This window comes from Diachasmimorpha longicaudata, chromosome 3, assembly GCF_034640455.1.
Source record: "Diachasmimorpha longicaudata isolate KC_UGA_2023 chromosome 3, iyDiaLong2, whole genome shotgun sequence".
Taxonomy (NCBI): Eukaryota; Metazoa; Arthropoda; class Insecta; order Hymenoptera; family Braconidae; genus Diachasmimorpha; species Diachasmimorpha longicaudata.
This window is the reverse complement of record NC_087227.1, coordinates 12,313,553-12,333,390: the sequence shown is the minus strand read 5'-3', so window position 1 is coordinate 12,333,390 and position 19,838 is coordinate 12,313,553. Positions and strand designations below refer to the sequence as shown.

Here is a 19,838-nt window from a genome sequence, read left to right as displayed (position 1 = left end):
ACTCACGTGTGATATACGAGGGTCACGAGGGTCACGAGGGTCACGAGGGTCACGAGGGTCACGAGGGTCACGAGGGTCACGAGGGTCACGAGGGTCACGAGGGTCACGAGGGTCACGAGGGTCACGAGGGTCACGAGGGTCACGAGGGTCACGAGGGTCACGAGGGTCACGAGGGTCACGAGGGTCACGAGGGTCACGAGGGTCACGAGGGTCACGAGGGTCACGAGGGTCACGAGGGTCACGAGGGTCACGAGGGTCACGAGGGTCACGAGGGTCACGAGGGTCACGAGGGTCACGAGGGTCACGAGGGTCACGAGGGTCACGAGGGTCACGAGGGTCACGAGGGTCACGAGGGTCACGAGGGTCACGAGGGTCACGAGGGTCACGAGGGTCACGAGGGTCACGAGGGTCACGAGGGTCACGAGGGTCACGAGGGTCACGAGGGTCACGAGGGTCACGAGGGTCACGAGGGTCACGAGGGTCACGAGGGTCACGAGGGTCACGAGGGTCACGAGGGTCACGAGGGTCACGAGGGTCACGAGGGTCACGAGGGTCACGAGGGTCACGAGGGTCACGAGGGTCACGAGGGTCACGAGGGTCACGAGGGTCACGAGGGTCACGAGGGTCACGAGGGTCACGAGGGTCACTCACAGGGTATGTTGATCACCTCTTGGATCACAGGGTATGTTGATCACTGGCGCCAGTTGATCACTGCGGGTCAGGGTGGAAGCTCTGAGTTGGGATAGGGCAATCGTGGGATGCAGCAGCGCCTCAGTGGTCGGGGTAGAAAAAAAGACGGTAACACGATTTACATTTGATTCTATGTTAAAGTGGTTTAGTTCGCGAGAATGCCGCTGAGAAGAGCCGGAGCGCCAGTGAGCACAATGGCCGCGAGGGTCACGAGAGTGGGGGAGGAAGAAGTGGGAGAAGCAGCAGTTCTCAATTTGAGGAACCCCACAGGTCTGTGGAGCCCAGTTCTCAATGTGAGGAGCCCGCACAGGTCAATGGGATACATTTCTATCGGTTTACACCCGTTCTATGACACTGTTAAAGGCTGTACCACGCTTCTCAACCTTTGTCTATTGACAAAGACCTGGCCACGAATGTCTTCATATTGTTGCTAATGTTAACAAATGAAGTCTGAACGGTCACAAAGGTCTTGGGACTCGATTTAGACTCGCTGTTTATTAACAATTAGCTTCTGACACTCTACATATATTTGTGACTCTGTCTTTTAACTTCCTAATTCGCCACTCTCGCTTGTATGACCTTCTTTTGCGACTCCCTTGTACGTGGTTCTCTCTAACCACTCCCTCGTGTGCAACAATCTCTTGTACACCACCACCCTAACAAGTGCAGTACTCTTTAATTCCACTAACCCCCGAACATCACTATCTGCTGCCATTAACTATTAATGTGACCACCCTTGAGTGACGATCCTATATTGTGACGATCCTCTTATGACCACACCCTCTTGTGACGATCCTCTTATGACCACCCTCTTGTGACGATCCTCCTGTGACCACCCTCTTGAGAGACAGTGTCACTCCACCACAGGTGACACTGCCTCAAATGTGACCACCCTCTTGTGACCACCCTCTTGAGAGACAATCTCACTCCACCACAGGTGAGACTCCCCTCTCTTAGACAGTCTCACTCCACCACAGGTGAGACTGCCTATTATGTGTGACACTCCCTCTATTGTGACCACAAAACTCCTTATATAACTTTCTTCCCCCACTGACAACCTCGGAGGGAGCAATTATAAACAATTATAAACAATTATTCTAATATTTCATTCTACACTTTCTAAATTAACATTAAAAGTTACCATTCAAAGTTTAACACCTGCTCCATAATTCTCCATATCATTTTTTTCAAGAAAAATTCCGGAAAAAATCCATTGTCCAGACCGGGATTTGAACCCGGAACCTTCCCATTATCAATCCGGTACTCTTCCAACTGAGCTATCCGGCTCCTAAACATTTTTTACATTAACTTTTATTCCATATATGGAACACCGCCGCCGTCCCCTTCATACGGCAAACATTTTTAAAACAATCCCCAATATTTTTCATTGCTATTTCCCACGCATTAATAAATAATCATCTTACTTACATTTTATATCAATTATTAAAAACAATTACAAAAATCTTTATTTTCAATACATTAAAGTATACACCTACATTCATTTCTAAATTATTTTTATTTATTTCTATTAATACATTAATATATTTATTCATAACATTACTATTAATAGTAATTATATCAATTACTATTAACTACTATTAACTATTAACTATTAACTATTGTTAACTATCAACTATTATTAACTATTATTACTATTACTATAATAGTTATCAATAGAATTAATAGTTTATTAATAGTAATTGTAATAGAATTATTATTAATATAATTACTATTAATTTTTCACTTTCAATTTTCATTTACAAACATATTAATTCATTTAGATTAAACAATATCTTTTTTTTTTTAATTTACTAAATTCTCCATTAAATCATATATCTTCAATATTATTAGCTTTAATAATTACCATTCCTCTATTTTTAACTTATTATTTAACAATTAAAAATTACAAATTAACCATTTATTTATTCTTACTAATATATCTATATATATTTTCTTATTTATTACAATATCATTAGGAGTATTCCCATTCTTTCCATTTATTATTCTAAATTTTAATATTATATTAGAGTTCAACTTTATAATATTAAATTATTTAATAATTAATTGCAATTTATTTTTCTTTTTTTACACAAAAATTTTCATATTTTTATAATATTCAATTTTAACTTCATTTTCAACTAAAAATTTTCGAAATTTCCAATCTCATTTCAAATCACAAAGTTTAAATAATAACGAACAAGTTTTTTTCTTTCAAATAAGTTTACAATTCATTAGTCAAGTCGGACACTATACTAAAATTATATATTTTTTAGAATTTTTAATTTCCAATTTAATCTTTAATCTTGGTTTACCTATGAATATAATTATTCAATTAGAATTGAGTCTTACTGGCAACCAATTACACTCCCACTAAGACTCAACTCTAATTCAATAATAATAACTATAGATAACTCAACATTAAACATTAAAATGCTAGTTTTTAATTATACAAAATATCAAATTTTAGCAAAATGTCTCACTTAAATAATAAATTACAAATTTATTGAAAAGGAAAACTAAATCTTCTTTACCATTTCAAATTTATCATTTTTTATTATATTATCAATTTTCGAAATTTATAATAGAAAATTAACTTCAAATTTTCTATTGAAAAAAAAATCACATTTATTATTAAATAATTCAATATTAGAAAATTTAACCCTAACCGGAAGTAATAAAAAAAAAAAGTTTAAGATATGTTAATTTATAATAAACAATCATTTTAGAAAAAATCCCAAAAAATGGGGGCACTCCTCCTAATCATATTGTTATAAATAATCAAATATATATAAATATATTATTAACAACAAAGAAATCTCTAATCTCTAATTCTTAAATAATAACTTCAAAATACATCAATTCTAATTATTAAACATAATAATATTCAACATATGTCATTCAATATCTTCTAATTTTTATAAGAAAATTTCATTCTAAATTATTCAAATTCAAAACAATAATCAAAAATTTACAATTTAAATAAAAATTCTAATTATTATTACAATTTATTTTTATCAAAAATTCAAATAAAACATATTATTCAATCTAAATTTATTAATATATCAATAAATCAAAATCCCAAACCAACAACTGCTAATTTTATTAATATTACAAAATTTATAATTAATATCAAAAAATTATCATTAAATAACGAAATTTCAATTTATAAAAAATTACTAAATTATTCAACTAAATCTATTTAATAAATAATATTGTATATATTGTATTGCTATATTGTGTTGTTGTATTATATTGTTGTTGTATTGTATTGTATTGTATTGTTGTTGTATTGATTTTGCCCCCACATAACTTCTACTATTGAAACAATAAAAGTTAAGAAAGTTATTTCTACAAAAATTTATATTCAATAATAATTATTTCAAATTAATAAAATAAACATATAAAAGCAATTATATTTTTTGATAGAAATCAAAGTACATAACTTTCAATTATTTTTAATATAAATAATTATATCTTTTAACGTTATAAACATAACATTTTTTCAGATTTTTACAAATAGATAAAACTATTAAATATAATTTGTCAATTCGAAATTTATTAGATTAAAAAATTTTCAATTCAATTTAATTCAATAATGAAAGTATTTTTAAATTAAATTTTGAATAATCACTTAATATATTAATTTTATATTTCATATATAAGTCAAAAATTACCAATCGCATTACCATCAGTACAATTATCGACGCATGAAACCAGTTACCCCTAAAGCTGTAATCACTATTTACCCATCGCCGACATACCGACTGACGACTGACATTACCTTCAGTCCAGTTACCGACGCTTCCAGTCGGTTACCCATAAAACTCTTATCACTATTTTACCCACATCCCAGATACCGACTCTCCAATACTATTATTACCGACAACCTACTTATCGACGTGTCCAACCAGTCACCTGCCCTCTACCCAATTACCCATCTACTTCGAAATTTTCAATATTTCCAACTGTAATAGCTAACAACCCCGCAACGCATTAAAATCAATTAAAAAACACTATTTTTTACACGCCTTACTCAATATTCGTCTCACACCATTTAATATCCATTAAACCTATTTTTTTTATTTTTATTTATTACAATATCATTACAAGTGCCCCCATTCCTTGCATTTTTTATTCTAAATTTTAATATATTTCATTTTTCTCTTTTTTTACTGAAAAATTTTCATATTTTTATAATATTCAATTTTTAATTCATTTTACACTAGAAATTTTCAAAATTTCACATATCAAACAACTATTTTTTTTTTCTTTCAAATCAATTTACAATTTATTAGTCAAGTCAGAAGCTTTACTCAAATCTTACATTTTATACAATTTTCAATTTGCAATTTAATCTTTAATCTTGCTTTATATATAGGTATAATTATTCAATTAGAGTTGAGTCTTACTGAAACTCTAATATAATGATAGGTATAACTATAAAAAAAAAAAAAGTATAACAAAAACATGACCAGTTACCATTCTATTGTACTCCCCCCAGTAAGACTCAACTCTAATTCGATAACCTATACCTATATATAAACCAAGATTAAACATTAAATTGCAAATTTATTTAAAAGGAAAACAAAATCTTCTTTACCATTTCAAATTTATCATTTTTAATTATATTATCAATTTTCTAAATTTATAATAGAAAATTAACTTTAAATTTTCTATTGAAAAAAAAAATCACATTTATTATTAAATAATTCAATATTAGAAAATTTAACCCAAACCGGAAGTAATATAAATAAAAAGTTTAATATATGTTAATTTATAATAAACACCCATTTTAGAAAAAATCCGAAAAAATGAGGGCACTCCTCCTAATCATATTCTTATAAATAATCAAATATATATAAATATATTATGAACAAAAAACAAATGTCTAATCTCTAATTCATAAATAACAACTTCAAAATACAACAATTCTAATTATTAAACATAATAATATTCAACATATATCATTTCATAAACAATATCTTCTGATTTTTATAATCAAATTTCATTCTAAATAAAGCTCCTAAAATTCAAATCAATAATCAAAAATTTACAATATAAATAGAAATTCTAATTATTATTGCAATTTATTTTTATCAAACAATTCAAATAAAACATATTATTCAATCTAAATTTATTAAATTAAAAAATTTTCAATTCAATTTAATTCAAAAAACAAAGTATTCTTACATTTAATTTTAAATAATAAATTAATATATTAATTTAATATTCCATTTTGTATATTAATTATAAGTATTTATTTCAATTTTATATTTTATATATAAGTCAAAAATTACCAATCGCATTACCATCAGCGAAAATTATCGACGCTTCAAACCAGTTACCCCTAAAGCTGTAATCACTCTTTACCCATCGCCGACATACCGACCGACGACTGTCATTACCTTCAGTCGAGTTATCGACTCTTCGAACCGGCTACCCCTAAAACTATTATCACTGTTTAACCAACAGCCCAAATACCGACCGACCAATCGGATTACCGACAATCTAGTTATCAACGTGTGGAACAACTCACCCGCGCTCTACCGGATTACCGATCTCATTCTAAATTTTCAATATTTACAACTTTAATAGCTGACAACCGCGCAACGCTTTAAAATCAATTAAAAAACACTATTTTTTACACGCCTTACTCAATATTCGTCTCACACCATTTAATATCCATTAAACCTATTTTTTTAATTTTTATTTCAACTATTTTCAATATGTTAAAAATTTTATAGCTAACACCCCCCCAAAACATTAAAATCAATTTAAAAAACCCAATTTTTCATACGCCTTGCTGAATATTCATCTCACGCCATTTAATATCCATTAAAACTATTTTAACTATTTTTATTTTAACCATTTTCAATAAGTCGCAAATTTAACAGCTGACAGAAAATCAATATAAAAACAACGGAATTTTTCATACGCGTCGCTAAATATTCGTCTCACGCCATTTAATATCCATTAAAACTATTTTAACTATTTTTATTTTAACCATTTTCAATAAGTCGCAAATTTAACAGCTGACAGCCCCGCAAAACATTAAAATCAATATAAAAAAACGGAATTCTTCATACGCGTCGCTAAATATTCGTCTCACACCATTTAATATCCATTAAAGCTATTTTAAAAAATTTTATTTCAACAATTTTCAATACTTACCTGTTTAACTGATAACAAACCCACAAAACATCAAAATCAATATAACAAAAACACTATTTTTCACACGCGTTGCTAAATATTCGTCTCACACCATTTAATATCCATTAAAGCTATTTTTAAAATTTTTATTTTAACTATTTTCAATACGGTAAAAGTTTGACGGCTGATAACCCTGTCACGTCATTACACTTCGTCGACTATTTACCCATCGCCGAGATACCGACCGTCCAATACTCTTACCGACAGACTAGTTATCGACGTGTGGAACAAGTCACCCGCGCTCTAACCAATTACCAACATTGGTTCAAAATTTTCCATATGTTACCAATTTAACACCTGACAACCCCGCAAAACATTAAAATCATTTTAAAAAACTCAATTTTTCACACGCTTTGCTAAATATTCGTCTCACACCATGGAATATCCATTAAACCTATTTTCAAAATTTTTATTTCACCCATTTTCAATACCTTCTGAATTTAACACCTGACAACCCGACAAAAAATTTTTATCAATTTTAAAAACCCTATTTTTCACACGCCTTGCTAAGTATTCCTTCATTTAAACCCTCTTGTGACATTCTTACGACTTTATTCTGACTAACTGTTGCAAAACCTAGCTTCTAACTCTCTCTCTTCTCAATCTCTATCCATAAAAATATCCTCACCAGTCTAACCATATTATTGCAAAGGTAAGCAAATCTAGTCTGAAGGGTGACAAGTTTCGCAGGGCCACCAATTTCTTGACTGACACCATCTAGCGAAACCCTTACAACTTCATTATGACTAGGCTTTGCAAAACTTCGCTTCTAACTCTCTCTCTCTTCTCAATCTCTATTCATCAAAATATCCTAACCAGTCTAACAATTTTATTGCAAAGGTAAACAAATCTAGTCTGAAGGGTGACAAGTTTCGCAGGGCCACCAATTTCTTGACTGACACCATCTAGCGAAACCCTTACAACTTCATTATGACTAGGCTTTGCAAAACTTCGCTTCTAACTCTCTCTATTCTCAATCTCTATTCATCAAAATATCCTAACCAGTCTAACAATTTTATTGCAAAGGTAAACAAATCTAGTCTGAAGGGTGACAAGTTTCGCAGGGCCACCAATTTCTTGACTGACACCATCTAGCGAAACCCTTACAACTTCATTATGACTAGGCTTTGCAAAACTTCGCTTCTAACTCTCTCTATTCATAAAAACATGCTCACGCCATTTAATATCAATTCAAAAAAATTACAAATTTATATTTATACCATTAACAGTACCTTACAACTTTCACAGCGATCAACCCCCGGGTTCATCACTAAAATCCCCCACAAAAAAAAAAACCCAATTCTTTATCAGCCTTGTTAAATATTTCTCAGGCTCGATGAAATAGCAATGAAAAATACATTTTCAATTTATATTTCTCCCCATAACAGATGTTAAACATTTTTACTACCTTATCACTTTTACATTTAAATGCTCCTCCCCCCGAGGTTCTCTTTACGGTTATTCATCATTTGTGAGAAATCTTTTACAATGCAAATTACTAAATTCCGACTAACAAATATCCACCTGTCAAGCTAACCATCCCACTCAATTATTTTTTTACTAATTATTCATTTCATCCTCAAAAAGCTTTCTTCAAATATTCATTTCTTATAATTTACCATTCCACCCAAACTAGCCGCCGCCGCCGCATATACTAAACCTCCGCATTCAATTCAATGCGTCGAGGCTTGTCCAAAAAATATTTTCCACCCCTATATAATACACGATGGCTCAATTCGTGGACACGATTCGTCGGAATCAGACACCTTTTCCTCGCTGTCCAACTCCGACGGAACAAAACCCCGGGGGCTCCGACAAGGAGGCCGTCGAATTCTGGACGGTCCCCCCGTCTTCATTCCCCTCCACCCTAAATTTACGCGCTTTTTACCGCCCAATATACAGGGCATATACAAAACGGGACTCCACGTCGCACTTCACCACAGTCAAGTACGACGGGTAATTCAGGATACAGGTCGCACTCCGACGGGTATCATCAATAATGCACGTCCGAGTCCGACGGATAAAGTGCGGGATCTGACGGCGGCCGCTGAATTCTACAGCAACGCCCGTCTTCATTTCCCACCGCCCCCCCCCCAAAAACACCCCTTCCTACAACCCCCAGTATATGTGACAGCTGAGTCCAACAGTGCATGACAAATTACAAAAACTACTTTTTCAAAAAAACCTTTTTCAACATTTTATTTCTACTGACCACACCAAAAAATTATATAAAACCCAATTAAGAACTAATTCTCTAATTAATTCAAAAACCCCAACTCTGGCTAGCTTCACTTTATTAATTAATTTTAATTTCTCACAACTGACAAACGTACCTCTTATCCACTAGAAGCTCATCATGAGCATCGTTAAACATTTGTGACAAATAATTCAAAATTTATCACAATTGCTTAACATTAAATAAAAATTCTTTAATTTTTGACTCACCGAGATATCAACTGCAAACTGCAAACTGCATACTGCAAACTGCATACTGCAAACTGTCGCCTGCTGTTGAATGCTGTCTCAGCATTCCTCCTTTTCCACAGCTCACTTCACCTTAAAAAAAAAAAAAACAAATTACAAAAATTGATTTTTCAACAAAGCTTTTTCACCATTTTATTTTTACTGACGACACAAAAAAATTATATAAAACCCAATTAAGAGCTAATTCTCTAATTAATTCAAAAAAACCCCAACTCTGGCTAGCTTCACTTTATTAATTAATTCATTTTAATTTCTCACAACTGATAAACGTACCTCTTATCCACTAGAAGCTCATCATGAGCATCGTTAAACATTTGTGACAAATAATTAAAAATTTATCACAATTGCTTAACATTAAATAAAAATTCTTTAATTTTTGACTCACCGAGATATCAACTGCAAACTGCATACTGCAAACTGCATACTGCAAACTGTCGCCTGCTGTTGAATGCTGTCTCAGCATTCCTCCTTTTCCACAGCTCACTTCACCTTAAAAAAAAAAAAAAAACAAATTACAAAAATTGATTTTTCAACAAAGCTTTTTCACCATTTTATTTTTACTGACGACACAAAAAAATTATATAAAACCCAATTAAGAGCTAATTCTCTAATTAATTCAAAAACCCCGACTCTGGCTAGCTTCACTTTATTAATTAATTCATTTTAATTTCTCACAACTCATAAACGTACCTCTTATCCACTAGAAGCTCATCATGAGCATCGTTAAACATTTGTGACAAATAATTAACAATTCCAAAAAAAAAAACTCTTTTCTATACTAATATCAGCTTTATGCTACTCATTAACCTTCTTAAAAATTTATCACAAATGATTAACTTTAAATAAAAATTCTCTAATTATTGACTCACCGGGATAACTGCAATGTGTCGCCTGCTGTCTCAGCATTCCTCCTTTTCCACAGCTCACTTCAACAATTCACATTAAAAAAAAAAAAAAAAAAAAAAAACACTGACTATCCACCACCAAAAAAACACTGCTCACTTAATATTCCACCTGATTTCTCACTAACCAATTAACCATTTAATTATGCCACAATTCAAACAACAGGCACACACTTTCTTAGGCCACTGTATTTACAACCCGACTCATTATTTTTTTAATTAAAATTCTAAACATTCTTAAACAAATTACGCCTTTTTACCGGCCCACCGACAACCACGAACGCGCACAACTACCCCCCCCCCCTCGATCCCTTCGCCCCACTGGTCACTCCCGTATTTCCACTCCACAATTAAACATTTTATTATTTAAAAAAATTTAACGCAATGCACACACTTTTTTACGCCAATCCATACCTCACTCATCATTTTTTTAATTAAAATTTTAAACAAATTACACCGACGCACCAACAACCACCAACGCGCACAACTGCCCCCCCCCCCCCCCAACCCTTTGCCACTCAAGTCTGTAGATACGCTACGTATTTTTCATTCGTCCATTTTCCATTTTATTATTTTAAAAATGTCACTCAATAAACACACCTTTCCGGGCCAATGCATTTACACGCAATTTACCACTTTTTTTTTAACCAACAATTTGTCCAATTATTTAATTTAACAGGTTACGCGTCATCACCAAGCCGCCGACAAGCACCAACACGCACGGCTGCCCCGCCTCGCCGCACCATCCCTTTGCCACCCAGGTCTGTAGACACGCCGCGCATTTCACAGTCCTCCATTTAGTATTTTATTATTTCAAAAAATGCCACTTAATAAACATATTTTTCTGGGCCGATGCATTCACACTCAATTTAGTCGTTTTTTTATTAAAATTTCCACCATAATTAGGCCTCATCTCCAAGCCGCCGACAAGCACTACCACGTACGGCTGCCTCCCCTCGCCGCACCATCCCTTTGTCACCCAAGTCTGTAGAGACGCTCCCCATTTCTCAACTGTCCATTTAGCATTTTATTTTTTCAAAAAATTCCACTCAATAAACACACTTTTCCGGGCCAATGCATTTACTCTTCATTTACCAGTTTTTTTAGCAATATTTCACCAATTATTTAACAGATTAGGCGTCATTACCAACACCAACACGTACGGCTGCCCCCTCTCGCAGCACCATCCCTTCGTCGCCCAGCTCTGTGGAGACGCTACTCGTTTTTCAGTCCATTTACCATTTTATTATTTTACTAAATCCCACTCAATGCACAATATACCAGTCTTTTTAGCAACAATTTGGCCAATTATTTAACAAATTAGGCCTCATCACCAACCCACCAACGAGCCACGCCCAAGCGTCCTCATGCACACTTCCCACAAATCCCTTCACTATTCACTAATAAACTTTCAAAAACAATACTCACTATTTTAATTACACGCCCCGAAAATATTTCCCTCTAATTGAATACTTTAATAAACTAAATTCCGCATTTTATTAAACAAATTAGACGAAATACACGATACGCCGGGACAGGTATCCACGTACAGCCGCCATCTCAGGGCATACTGACGCCACGTAGCGCGCAGCTCACTTACGCCTGTGGGTGCGCCCGCCTAGTAACAGTAGCTGCGCGAGGGAGCTGCGCATGAAACTAACTAGCGCTTTCCCCACCCTTCGCACGGCTAGGGACTTTTTCCTTGGCGGATAGTTTGAAATTCCACTACTGTCTTATCGGTTAAATATAATGAATCAATAAATTCTATACAATAATTTATGGAGAAAAAGCAATATCAGGAATATTAAGTCTTGATATATGAAAATCTAATAATTAATTTATATTTTACCTTATTAGGATCGCGTTAAAGTGAACCGATAAGGAGACTCTGGGGCACGAAAGTCCTCGGAATATCAATAACGCCCCAAGACGTGGAACAACGCCGAAAAAAATACTTTGTTTTTCTATTACAGAAAATCCAAAGGCTATTTTTTTCGTCTCAGCCTTGAGGTTAGTCTTTAGATTGTTTTCGGAGGAAAATACAAGATAGTAGTACTCATGCATTTGGATTACTTTCGGTTTTATTTCTCATTTTATTTTGTCTTCTTCATAACATTCTAATCGAGCCCTAGTAAGTCGAAAAATTTCACAACTTTTTACAGAGAATTTGGCCATTCTCAAAGAGTTATATAAAATTGATTTTTAATTACAAAATAATATTCATTTATGGCCGTAATAATCAATTACTTTACACAATACTTATGACAAATGAATCGATTATCACGATGATTTGCAAAGAAATAGAAAATGATATGTTGAATGGATAAATTAACTCGGCCCCAACTCTTCCTCAAGTATCTTTGACTCTGGGGATGGACCGAGGGTGGATTCCAGTGAACAGCCGCCCATGGCAAACATCTTCGGTATGTCTTGTCCATAATAGATTTTTGAGTTCTTTGACAAACCTTCGTATTTTTTTAATTCCAAGAATTCTTTCGATAAGAGGAGACGATTCGCCTCTGCTTGCTTTTTCATCTGGTAGTGATCAGCATCAGAGCGACTTTTTTGTCTAGCCAAATGCATTTCATCCTCAATCGCTGCCATTCGCTGCAGCGATTCTTTCTCCATTATCTTTTGATTATATTGGATTTGTGCAACTTGAGACTCTTTTTCAGCTTCAATTATGGCTTTTTTTCGATCAGTCTCAGCATCTTTCTCTACCACTTTCTGATGCTGAATAGAAATTAAAAGTTTTGTTTTTTCTCCTTCCCTGTAATGGATGTTAAAAAGTTATTCTATTGTATTCATTAATTATTTTTAAAAAGTATGATTTGAAACTGTTATTCATTTTCTTTTAGAATATGTCATAAGATGATGATAAAGTGAAACACTAGAATAAATTATAAAAATTGATTTTCATATTTATAATGTTACAACTAATTTATTTATACTGCTTTCATTATTGAAATAATTCCAAAGCAATGGTGAGAATAAATATTAATGAATACTTACATGAGCTCATAATTCTTCCTGATTGTTTCTGGTATTTTTGGCTTAGTAACTCTAACAGCTTGTATACTCAGGCCAGGCGCAATTTCATTCAAATCTCTCTGTAGCGCAGTCTTGAGATTTTCATCAATTTGATCGAACAGATCAATGTAAACCTCGTGCAGTGTGTGGACTGAGCAAAATTGATTTAACTCATGGTGAACCTTGTTGAATATGAGGGTGCGATCGTAGTCAGCCGTAAAGTTCTTCACCATACTGTGAACTAAAAGATGAAATTAATCCATCATTGTGTCATTTATATTCCTGAGAGATTACTCACCTGCACCAGGATCAAGGACATTCACGACTTCTATTCGATCAAAATAAATCATTACTCCACCGCTCGTTCCACAAGGGACATTCTTCACTTCATCAGTTTGAAGTGTCACTTGAACTGACCGGAAGCTTGTAAGGAGAGGAATCATCATGTGAAATCCAGGACTACTGACTGAGGGTAAAAGTGCTCCACCCTAAAATCAATATTTAATATTTTAAAGATGAGCGCGGAACTAACGAAATATTAATCAAATATTAATTAGTGTTGTTCACATACCCTGAAGTAAACTCCCACGTGTCCTTCTTCGATTCGATGAATAGAGAAGTTAAAAACCACAGCGAGACTAATCAGCATGCAAATACCAACTATACTCTGATCAATCATAATTTCTATGCTAAATAACTTCCACAAAATGTACACTAAATTTGAAGGTTATGATTAATGAATAATCCTGAAAATGAATAAAATTGGGGATTATTTATTGCCTCTTGACAAGAATAACAATAAAATAATAATGCTAACGTGCCGACTAGTGTTGAAAAGTATAATTGAAATAATACTCTCCTCGAAAAGACATTTCTGAGGTTAAACAACGGAATTGCTGACAACAATTATTTGCAACCGTTCCAACCGTTACACCGACAGAGCACCAGTATAGATACTACCACACACAACACCTCCCCCTATAATCTCTGACACATCGCGCAGGCTCCGGTATGGTATGTGCTGCTTATAATTTATGTGAGGTATATATGAATATAATATATTCATAAAATATTTATTATATCATATATATACCTTATGCGCGGAAATTGTATAATTTCATTAACGATGATGATTATTTTATTACACAAGTACATAACTTAAGTACATAGTACAAGTACATAATTTAAGTTAGCTACATTAACCATCGGCTAACTTCATTCTTAATACTTTCTTCTAATTGGCCAATGTGATAGCCGTGGGAAGTTCAAATAGGACACGCGCAACGTGCATTCCTAACATGTATGCTTACAATATACACTTTTTGCTTTGCCGATTATTAATAGTAAACATCCTTTTGCTTCCTTAAATTTAGTTTTTTTTTACAAGTAATGAGAGAAAGTAATCGACGATTCTGAGGCAGACGGCAGAGACCTTACATCCTCCAACCTTTGATTGAGTGTTTTATATTCCTGAAGCGCTCGTTTTACTAACAATCCTTCGGGGGTGGAAGCAGGTTCAAGGAGGAGCATCGACAGTGCATTTTTCAAATACTTTGTGGCTTCCTCTAGACGAATGGCCAATTCCTCGGATGAGATTTCTCGGGACGCGTACATACGATTCGCGAGGATGACAATTGGACGATGCATTTCGTACAGCATAATGCCTAGAGCCATTCAAAATTCTCAACTGATTTTGTTCATAAAAGGTATAGCGTCAACATTCTATATATAATCTAAAGATTTTCATCATGATAGGAAATCATTCATTACCTTTCAGCCTCGAAATACCTGGCTCAACAATCTCCAAGACCTCAACTAATTCTCTACACAGTTCTACCATCCTTCGCAAAATATGTTTCTCTGGATGTAAACTCATCAGTTCTTTTCTATAAATTGTTAATAATTTTTGCTTCAGATTCAATAATAGGGAATGGTGTGGATGAAATGTCCTAGTAAGATTCTCGATTAATTTCTCCAAGTCCTGAAAAAAAAAGCTATTTGAAAAAGAGCAAATAATTAGTGGAAAAACAATGAAATTTAAGTGCAAGATATCTATTTTTAAGCAATAAATTCAGATTTTTTCCAATTGTTTAAACGAATTTCAGACAAACCTTGGCAGTTAAATGATGATATCTCATAATTTGCCATTCAGCCAAATCCAATGTACCTCTGATGAGTTTTCCGGAGTACAATCTCTTACAATTTCCACAAAACCAATTTCTTTTCCGAATGAAAGTATTTACAACGTATGGCTCTTCAACCCCCACATATCCTTTTTTGCATCGAGGACACAAAATTGAACTAAGATGGGCCCCAAGTTCTTCGGGATGCCGACACATCGCACAGTTACAATTAAAGTACTTTCCTGTCCACAGGAATGTTCGCCTGTCGAACGTTCCCATTAATGAAGAGGTATAATTAAAAAGAATGGCCCCACCTTTTTCAATTGAAACACTAGCGTAAACTGTCAAGTTGAAATCATCATCAACAGTTAAGTAAGTATTTCCCCTGCAATCGTGCGCCATCAACGCCGCCTTGGGATACAACCCTCGGAGAAGAGAATTGTCAAGAGCCCCTGGGGATCGTAGCTCAAAGGAATTAACGTCGATTATTCCACAAATTCTTTGAAGTAAGTCATCAGAATTATCTACCAATCCCACTCTCTTTAGAACATTGATAACGGTCTCCTGACGATCGTGCCAGACTTGTGTATCTTTCCGCTCTTTTAAATGCGCCTCCAGCTTCATTATCTCTTCCCAGGACTCTTCGTTCGCCTCCCGGAGAAGCCACAGTCGCAATGGAAAAATAATATGTCGAAATTCTGTCCAGTCTAGATCCTTGAGGTGTCCACATTTCTTGAACGCTCCACATTCTAAATGCGTATGTAACCCTTGACGTTCTTCACATGGGGGACTACAGAAAATGGCGGTGTCACAGGTCTTACATTGAACCTTACCCATCTGAATTGGATCATTTGGAATTATCTTCGAACAACCGAAGCATAATAAATTCTTATTGAAAACTGCTGGTCCCACTGCGAGAGGCTTCTCTCGAAGAATGATTTCTCCGGGAGACAGTTGTTTCTCGGTTATCAAATACCTTCAATCAATTACTATTATCAATGACAACATCTTTGAAGGCGATAAGTTGAGAGAGGAAATGTTGGATATTCGAACTTACCTTCCCCATTGTTTAGAAGAAGCTTCCACGTACTTCTGTACAACATCCTCAATTTCTTTAATGATCATTGCCAATATAATACAATAAAAGAGCAATGATAGTGTAAAACTAAGATGAGTCCGCAGAGCCCCTTGAGTAATATATTTAGAAACTCAGTATAGAGATATCTTGCACCTCTAATACTACAACACATACTTCTGTGCTAAATTTAGAATCCAAACAAAGTTCGTACATTGACGACTAGCATGCGTATTATATTCAAATCTATGAAATTTATATATCTTTTCCTTATTATTATAAAATTTGGATGCCTGACAGATAAACCAAAGTCACTTTTGAAAAAAGAGAATGAAAGGAAGCAATATGATAAGGTTATTCATTCTCTAGCAAATGGACTGAAGGGATTGAATCTACTCATTATAGGAATTTTAATAAATTATATAAAAAGCAAAATGTTTCACCAGTAGTACTATTCTTTTATTTAACTACAAACAGTTTAGAGAATATAAATAATCAATAATGATATATGATTTATACATCTTTGATTGACTGTTCCAGCTGGGCCAAAGATTCTCTAGCGCCAGTTCCAATCTGTCCCTCTATAGAGTCCAAAGGCTCTAAACTAAGGATGTTAATGGCTTCATTAAGAACATTAGCAGCCTCTGTCATTTTTGATTTCAGTCCTGCGTTATCAATCACCCCAGTGCTCCACTGGGATTTGGCAAGAAAGAGAAGTGGTGCGTGAAGTTCATACAAAGTCATTCCCCGTATTCTCGTTAATCCTGGCTCAATGACATCAAAAACTTGGAGCAGAAGTCTACAAATATCCACTTTGTGCTCAAGTACAATATCCGGGAGATCGTCATGATTATACTCTTCCACTCGTCCATACAACTGTGATAACGAGTACCTGAAATATACTTCGCGCTTACCTACACAGTAGCGAATTAAGTATTAAATAAACATAATTACCTGAGCATTGTCAGAAACGCGTGACGAGGATGAAGAACCGAGTGATATTTTTTTATTATACTCTCTCTCTGGTGAATGGCATCTGGACCATAATCACCTGTGATTGCCTCCGCTGCCTCAACCTCGGAATTTATTATCTGGAGAACTTTCTTGACTGCTGCTCCGCTCGTTGAGAATTCACAGTGAGTACATTTCCACATACTTTCACAATCTATAAGTCAGTAATATTGAAATATTGATTATAAAATAAACTGCACTAAAGTTTAATTTACCGTAACGTTTGCCCTATAGTCTCTGATTAGTTCAGTTATTGCTGGGATTCATCAGTTAAATCTTAAAATATAGTATAATTTTTCATAAATACTATCCTACCCCCCTCCATCGCTGTTCCCCTCACTATAAGTAATATAAGTAATATAGTGCAGATAATACCTAAAGAATCCAGTGAAACGACTATACCATTATCACACTTGTTACATTTAAGGGAGGACATATGTGTTCCAAGTTCCGTTGGATCAGAGCATCGAGGGCAGGCGCATTGGAAGTGTTTTCCCACAAAAAGACGCTCTTGTCTTAACATGGTTGGGAGGAGCGAGTGTGTATAACTTCCGAATAGTTCTCCGTCCTTGGGGACTCTCATAGTTGTTCTCAGTCTCACCCTAAAATCATTAATATTATCGTCAAAATGTTTCAGAATACATTAAATCCCCAATTGATCCTTACCTGTAACCGTCAGTCTCAATACTGTGGCTAGTGTTAGAGACACAAGAATGATTCATGAGAGCAACAGTCGGATAAAGAACCCTTGCTCCGTATCCCTTAGCAGTCCTGATTTCATGACAATTAATCTCTAAGATTCCGCAGCTTGTGTGAATAACTTCCTCTGAGAATCTGTCAAGTTTCAGACGTTCTCTGATGAACTTGACAATGTTTATGTCATCGGTTCTCCATTGACTACCCTGACTGCGCTTTTTATTATGCGCTTCCATGTCTTTCACTTCTCTATTCCATCTTTCTGGAAATTTTTCAGATGCCAGGAGTAATCTCAACGGGGTGATGTATTCCAGCTGGGGAAGACCATTTGGATTCTCTCCTTCCAGTGCTTCTTTAACGTTGAATTTCTCCTTCGAAGCTTCAAGAATCTAAGAAAAGGTGAAAAATCACAGGGACATTTATCCCTCAAAAATTTGATAATAAAAACTAATAAGAGTATAAAGACATACTGGACACTCATATTCCCTATGTTGCGTAGCATTTTCACATATCTCATTACATACTGGCCAATAACACTTGGAGCACAAAGGAGTGGTGTTATGAGCTGGCGGCCAAGGAGTGTAACATGACAGACACAGGGGGTAAGTTGATGCCTTCGGACCCGCAACAAAGGGTAGTTCCGTTAGAATCTCGTCACCAGGGTCTAGGTCTTTCTTTGCCACCATATACCTAAGAATGTTATTCATTTTACCAAGTGGAATATTGACAATTTGTTTTTTTTTTTTCATAGAATTTCTCTCATTGAAAAGCTGAAAAGAAATCCATTGGAGTTCTCTGGCAAATGAATTAGTTTTTTTCAAAAGAAATACTTTTGTAAGTGGTAAAGGTTGTTAATTTGTCATGATAATTACTAATTACAAACATTTTATCGGACTGACAAATTTTACATCGCATAACGAATTCCAATCATTACGAGTCCGTTGACTTATGGTTTCAATTATTTAATTCATCGGCTAAAAGATATACGTTACTGATTATCCCGAAATAAAATATTTTATAAACGAATTTAGAACTAAAATAGCAACGTTCAGGCAACAATGAATCGCAATAATCCTTACCTTCCAACTCTGTCATTGGAGAGAATTTGGTAGGTCGAGATACCTTCAGTTGATTTCTTGGCGATAATGGCGAGATCCTTCGCATAATCATTGATTTAACAGCTGATTGATATAATATTCGAAATAATACAGGTGATACTTACAGCGGTCGCTAACATCTTCCACTTTACTCGATTTTAAATAATCAAAGTTTATTCAACGAATCCCAATTGCAAATCGTGAGGATGCGAGGTACATATCCACAATCAGAGACGCACTAGTTTTATGAACTCGATAGAATGAAAAATATACACCTAATCAAACTTTGTTAACAGTAATATATAGAATATACCACTCTCATCACATGCTGAGAATTTATTTTTGGGTTTAAGTAATGGAAAGCTCCTATTGGTCGAACTCTCGCTTATTTATGTGCCCTCGAAGTTGGCAAACAAATTCATGGAAGTTATTTCACAAGCAATGGGTATCATTGCAGACGTTTTATCATTAGTGTTTGTAACGAAAATCTATTTGTCTTTGAAATTCTGCTATGCAGACG

General features: G+C 34.8%; 3 protein-coding genes and 1 long non-coding RNA gene across 7 annotated transcripts; all 4 read right to left on the bottom strand.

Annotated features, from left to right (window-relative positions):
• Window positions 1-3,879: 3,879 nt before the first annotated feature.
• LOC135159930 (uncharacterized) lies at window positions 3,880-10,790 on the bottom strand. Its single transcript, XR_010298478.1, has 3 exons — window positions 10,254-10,790; window positions 9,770-9,873; window positions 3,880-9,456 (listed from the first exon to the last, which is right to left on the bottom strand). It is a non-coding gene; the product is annotated as an uncharacterized LOC135159930 (long non-coding RNA).
• Window positions 10,791-12,349: 1,559 nt separating this feature from the next.
• Window positions 12,350-14,272, bottom strand: LOC135160663 (erlin-2-like). 2 transcript variants are annotated; one of them, XM_064117451.1, is made up of 5 exons: window positions 14,134-14,272; window positions 13,888-14,062; window positions 13,615-13,804; window positions 13,299-13,557; window positions 12,350-13,056 (listed from the first exon to the last, which is right to left on the bottom strand). In XM_064117451.1, the coding sequence occupies exons 2-5, from the start codon at window positions 13,993-13,995 to the stop codon at window positions 12,615-12,617; spliced, it is 999 nt and encodes a 332-aa protein (XP_063973521.1). In that variant the 5' UTR covers window positions 13,996-14,062; window positions 14,134-14,272; the 3' UTR covers window positions 12,350-12,614. The 2 variants fall into 2 exon arrangements, with proteins under 2 accessions (XP_063973521.1, XP_063973520.1); XM_064117450.1 differs by having other exon boundaries at window positions 14,138-14,268.
• On the bottom strand, window positions 14,142-16,645 carry LOC135160660 (SET domain-containing protein SmydA-8-like). Of its 3 annotated transcripts, none has more exons than XR_010298608.1 (5): window positions 16,497-16,645; window positions 15,428-16,415; window positions 15,087-15,297; window positions 14,410-14,980; window positions 14,142-14,340 (listed from the first exon to the last, which is right to left on the bottom strand). XR_010298608.1 is itself a non-coding variant. In XM_064117446.1 (4 exons), exons 1-4 carry the CDS (start codon window positions 16,562-16,564, stop codon window positions 14,697-14,699), a joined length of 1,551 nt encoding a protein of 516 aa, XP_063973516.1. In that variant the 5' UTR covers window positions 16,565-16,645; the 3' UTR covers window positions 14,142-14,696. The 3 variants fall into 3 exon arrangements, 1 of the variants encoding a protein (XP_063973516.1); XR_010298607.1 differs by having other exon boundaries at window positions 14,142-14,337; XM_064117446.1 differs by having other exon boundaries at window positions 14,142-14,980.
• Window positions 16,646-16,951: 306 nt separating this feature from the next.
• On the bottom strand, window positions 16,952-19,602 carry Smyda-3 (SET and MYND domain containing, arthropod-specific, member 3). Its single transcript, XM_064117447.1, has 7 exons — window positions 19,444-19,602; window positions 19,301-19,377; window positions 18,692-18,911; window positions 18,192-18,610; window positions 17,901-18,127; window positions 17,469-17,679; window positions 16,952-17,406 (listed from the first exon to the last, which is right to left on the bottom strand). The coding sequence occupies exons 1-7, from the start codon at window positions 19,456-19,458 to the stop codon at window positions 17,028-17,030; spliced, it is 1,548 nt and encodes a 515-aa protein (XP_063973517.1). The 5' UTR covers window positions 19,459-19,602; the 3' UTR covers window positions 16,952-17,027.
• Between the last annotated feature and the right edge of the window lie 236 nt (window positions 19,603-19,838).

Coding starts and splice junctions, on each gene's coding strand:
- LOC135160663 (XM_064117451.1), bottom strand. CDS start 13,995: ATGATTGATCAGAGTATAGTTGGTATTTGCATGCTGATTAGTCTCGCT. Junction 13,805..13,887: donor ACGTGGGAGTTTACTTCAGG/GTATGTGAACAA, acceptor TATTGATTTTAG/GGTGGAGCACTTTTACCCTC. Junction 13,558..13,614: donor TGTCCTTGATCCTGGTGCAG/GTGAGTAATCTC, acceptor TTCATCTTTTAG/TTCACAGTATGGTGAAGAAC.
- LOC135160660 (XM_064117446.1), bottom strand. CDS start 16,564: ATGATCATTAAAGAAATTGAGGATGTTGTACAGAAGTACGTGGAAGCT. Junction 16,416..16,496: donor TCTTCTAAACAATGGGGAAG/GTAAGTTCGAAT, acceptor AATTGATTGAAG/GTATTTGATAACCGAGAAAC. Junction 14,981..15,086: donor AGGTATTTCGAGGCTGAAAG/GTAATGAATGAT, acceptor GAATGGCTCTAG/GCATTATGCTGTACGAAATG.
- Smyda-3 (XM_064117447.1), bottom strand. Junction 18,912..19,300: donor TCCAATGACAGAGTTGGAAG/GTAAGGATTATT, acceptor TAACATTCTTAG/GTATATGGTGGCAAAGAAAG. Junction 18,611..18,691: donor ATAGGGAATATGAGTGTCCA/GTATGTCTTTAT, acceptor ACCTTTTCTTAG/ATTCTTGAAGCTTCGAAGGA.